Source organism: Buceros rhinoceros, unplaced genomic scaffold, assembly GCF_000710305.1.
Source record: "Buceros rhinoceros silvestris isolate BGI_N320 unplaced genomic scaffold, ASM71030v1 scaffold28931, whole genome shotgun sequence".
NCBI classification, from domain to species: domain Eukaryota; kingdom Metazoa; phylum Chordata; class Aves; order Bucerotiformes; family Bucerotidae; genus Buceros; species Buceros rhinoceros.
The window spans coordinates 1,759-6,395 of NW_010396415.1; the positions used below are offsets into that span (position 1 = coordinate 1,759).

Sequence of the window (4,637 nt, forward strand, 5' to 3'; positions counted from 1 at the left end):
GTCTTGGCTGTGCTCTGCACTTCGTGTGAGCATTTATAATTCTAACTGCAAAACACCACCTTCTGCCTGACTTAGGCTTTGATCGTATTTTACAGGGCTCCGTGGAGCTCTGTATGAAGGCTTCCACAGAAGAGATTGCATCTGAATTCCTCCCATGAATCGATAACAGCCTGTTAAGTATGTTAGAAATGCTGTTGCAAAGTGCACTGGCAAGCTTGGCAAGTTGTTTTACAGCGGCTTAAGAAGATTTGGTCTCAGCTTCTGCTCCTCTGCTGGAGTTGCTGTCTACATAGCAGAGCTGGTGGGGGCAACGTGAACTTGTGACTTTGCAGCTCTGGTGTAAAGGTTAGCACTTCAGCAACAGGGAAACCAAGTGGATTTGCACTAGAACGCCAAACCGAGTAGAGAATCTGGGAGATAAGCACGAGATACCTTCTGCTGGGGTGGAAGGTTGGGAGAGGAGACAGAAGGAAAGGTGTGTAACCTTTGGTTTACAGTTGGACTCGATCTCTAAAAGACTTCTAAAAGTCTTTTCCAACCTAAATGATTCTATCATTCAACAGAGGAGCAGCACAGGAGGGTGTGAATGGCAACATCCTGAACTGGCCCAGCATGACCATCAGCACCAGCTGGTTTGAGTGATCTGCCAACCATGACCACAGGGATTTATGGTTTAAGATGCCTCTCCTCTGGAAGCTACTGCATTTAAGTCTCCAAGCAGAACTGTTCCTTCAAGCAGGAACAGATGTTCCTGCTCCTTTTCTGTTTCAGTGCAGAGTCAGCAGTTTATTTAAGTGAAGTTTGTGGACACAAGTTTGCTTCTGCTGAAGGGCTGTGAAACTTGGCAGAGGGGCACAAGTGCAAATTTATGGTAGATGTGCAAGGACATTTGCCACCTCCTTGTCCTTAACGTGTCTGCTGTCTGTACACTCACCCAGGCGGAGTGATGTGCTCCTCCAAAGCCAGAGGGGCTGTCAGTCAGCCTGCATCCTGTCTGTCCTTCCTTGCAGTCCTGGGCTGTCTCTCTACCCTTCAGATCCCTATCTCAAGGTGATGGGCAGCCCTAATCTAATGCAAAGAAAGGCCATCTCCTGCCCCCTTAGCACTGGGGCTTTGCAGCGGTGCTCAGGTAGAGAAGAGCAGTAATGTTTTACATCTCCACAGGAAGATTCACCAAAGCTTATCTGTCATATTCAGAACTGACAAGAAAGCTTTCAAAGGCAGCTGCAGCGACCACTAATCCAATCTGCTTTTATTACTTTTTTATCTGCTTTTATTAAACCCAGAGAAGTGAAGTGGCTAGGGCACTCCCAGAGGTAGGCAGGCCTTCACCCAACCCAAATCCTGAGGTGCCTAGATCAGAGAACCACTTAGCACACAACAGCCTGATGCTTCTCCACTCCTGACTTCATCCTGCTTTGGAGAAATGCCCTCCTGTTGATGGGCTCAGGAAGACTTCCAGTAAGCTATTGGTAATCATATTTGTGACATTGTCCAGCAGCAACACTACTGTAATGAAATAATCTTTGCTGTGATGGCAGCAGGTTTTGAAATCATGGGCTGCAGGCTTGCCCTGGCCCATAGGGAACTGGTTCCTTGTGTCTGCTCTGGAATGAGTCCTCACAGCCACATGTGTTTCAGTGCTTCCAGGAAGCTCAGCTTGCCTGTTCTCAGTGCTCTGCTTAACACAGGTAGGGCTTGTATTAAGGAAACACCACCCGCAATTGTCCTAACAGTATATCCTAAGGAGAACAAATACTCTGCAATGTTACACCAGGGACATCATGTCATGCAAAATTTTGATTCTTTTTTTATATACCCTGCCTTATTTGAAGCATGTTTGGCGTTTTCATTTCTTTCTGTGTATAGATACTGTCATTCCTGTATTTCTGCGAGTGTAAGGAATAATGCGTGGTTGTGCCCTTACTGCCGTGCTTATCTTCCTTCTGAAGGAATTCCAGCCACTGATATTGCCAAGAAGATGGGAAGCACATACCAGAATTGCAGAGAAGGCAAAACACAGTTTTGCAGCCTTCAACGCTACTGAATAATTGCAGAGGAGTGTCCATGCACGAGAGCTAACACTATGAAGATCCCTTTTTCAGGGCATGCCTAAGCAGAGAAACTCCACCAGTATGATGATGGAAGAATAAATTTTGGTTATTTATCAAGTTCTGTATCTAAAAGAGCTCTAAAACACTCTGCCAGTGCCATTGCAAACATTGAGCTCAAGCCTAAACCTATGGGATCTTTTGACTCCTTACATTGGCTTTGGCTGGAGAAAGGACAATTACTTTTTTTATATATACTATGATTGCTTAATTATAACAATTATGGCCACAACTGCATCTGTTAAAATACAGGACAAATACATTAAAATGTATGATTTTTTTTTAAAAAAAACACCTCACCCCTTTGGTAAAACTTCCTAAAGTGAGCCTTTTTCCTTCAATCTAAACAGAGCTTTTGAAACATCACATACATGCAAAGTTTTAATTGCTACTGTTTGAACTGGAACACGTCAATCATGTTTCATCAAAACAAAGTGCAGAGCAGAAGGTTGACAGGACTTTGTGGTGGAGGACAGGGCAGGTATCAATAAGAAAAACAGTTAACCAAGATTCAGATAACACACATTTACTCAAAAAAGCATACAAACCCAAGTACTTTCTCCCGTGTTTGTGAATAGTTACTCTATGCCTTTCTGTCCTGCTCTCCCCTTGTATTTTTATACCTGTGTTGTTTTGTGGGAGAGGACTGTTCGGCTTAGATCTGACTCCCCCCTGTTTTCTCTCTGAACACATTCACATCTGGCATTTATAATTTCTCCTGTCTTGCTAACTGCAAAACAGCACCCTTAAATCTTTCTTGTCTAGCAGCAACTGTGTGGAAATACTGTGTGCAAAAACAGCAAGTCCAAGTGTGAACTTCAGAAAGACTGCTGTTTGCAGGGTTGTGGGGTAATTCCCCAGAGAACATAAGAAAAGCTGCAAGAAAATTTATTTGTTGTTAATACTATTGGTTCTTTACCTTTTTGCTATGGATTTATTATTTGGGAAAGACCTGGTTGAAACTAGCAATGAAATGCATGAACAGCAACACCTTGATATTAATGGTAGCTAAATACTGAATTTAATGTCAGTATTGTTTTTAAATTGGGTTTTGCAGAAGGAACCCAACTGTCACAGGTCCGTTAGGAAGTGCTGAGCTACGTATGGCTTAGCTGGGCTTCTCACACTTAGTAGAGCTTATGTACTGCTGTTCAGTGGCAGAGCACAAGTGACCTGATTATAGATATCTGCAAAGGTTTGTAATGTTTCTCAGAACTTGCTGGCTGCATTTCCTGCATAAAGCCATCAGTGAGGCCACTAAGATATCACAAAAAGAAGTGTGTGTTTTACGCCTTATAGCTTCAAGATACCTTTGTATGTTGTTTCTGATATTTGGCAGACAACCCTCATCTCAACCCACTCAGCTTTACCTTCCATTTTCTTTCCCTCGCCATCCCCCTCCTCCCCAGAGTAGGAGATAGGAGTGAGTGAGCAACTACATGGTGCTTGGTTGCCAGCTGGGTTTAAACCATGACATGAATCTATAAAAATGTTTTGCTGATGACTTCACTGGGATCAGAACCGGGCCCTCGTGTTGGAATATTTTTGTTTACAACAGAATTGGTCTAGATTTTCATCACTAAAAACAGAGCAAGATGTGAACTGGGAGGGTCCCCCTCTCCAAACTAGGGCTTCCCTTTGGCCTCCCAAAGTTCATTCCAAAATATTAAGGAATAAATAAAATTGCAACAAACCAATAATTATTTCTCTCAAATTGACTTTACTCTCATAAGCTGAATGTTATTATTATTAAACGTATTAGAGCAATACTGAACCAGTAACAAAGTGCCTGAGGAACTGAGGCAGTAGTTGAAGGACAGGAGTGTTCTTCCCTAGGTGTAGCCACAATGTTGTCATAAACCTTTGAACTAGTCAGAGTGATTTATTAGCGTGAATGTGTCACGGTTTAAAATATAACAAGCTGCTGCTTCTCATTGCTTAGGTATGTCTGAGTGAAAGGAGAGCTCATTTAAGAACTTGTGAAAAATATACAGAAAATTAAGGACCTGTACAGGAGCTTGGAGATGCTGGAACAAGGTAGACCTCAGTGATGATGACATTGAAAAAGCCCTTTTGTTATCCCAACAAACATAGGAAAGGTGAATGGTAGAAGAATTCTTTGACTTTCATGAGGTTTTTTTTAATTGGAACTTAGGTTTTTTTTCATAGACTTTAACATGAATCCTTTACTAATATTTTTAAATCATGATACTCAAATAATATGACTAAAAAACTAATACATTTTACTCGCAGTTAGTATGATTTTGATAGAGTTTAGCCTCGTATGACCTGTTTTGTAGAAACAATTGTATTTTGACAAGTCAGCAGTTTTTGCTTTTTCTTGGAGAAGAATTATGTTTACTTTCAAATAAAACTCATTGAAAATGTTGGTTATTTCCAGAATAAATGAGACTACTAATAATTTTTATGTAATTTGCTCTCTCTTAATAATTTGTACTTCAGAAATAGTTTGGAATTAAGAGTGACAGCTTTTCTTATTCACACACACACACACACACATATATA

General features: G+C 41.3%; 1 protein-coding gene across 1 annotated transcript; it reads left to right on the forward strand.

The window, feature by feature from the left end:
• Window positions 1-1,869: 1,869 nt before the first annotated feature.
• RNF125 (ring finger protein 125, E3 ubiquitin protein ligase) lies at window positions 1,870-4,148 on the forward strand (the record flags this gene model as incomplete). The annotated part of the gene is given in 3 exon segments (XM_010145906.1): window positions 1,870-2,012; window positions 3,451-3,521; window positions 4,054-4,148. Coding segments are annotated over 3 exon segments (309 nt in total), but the record flags the coding sequence as incomplete, so codon positions are not given.
• Between the last annotated feature and the right edge of the window lie 489 nt (window positions 4,149-4,637).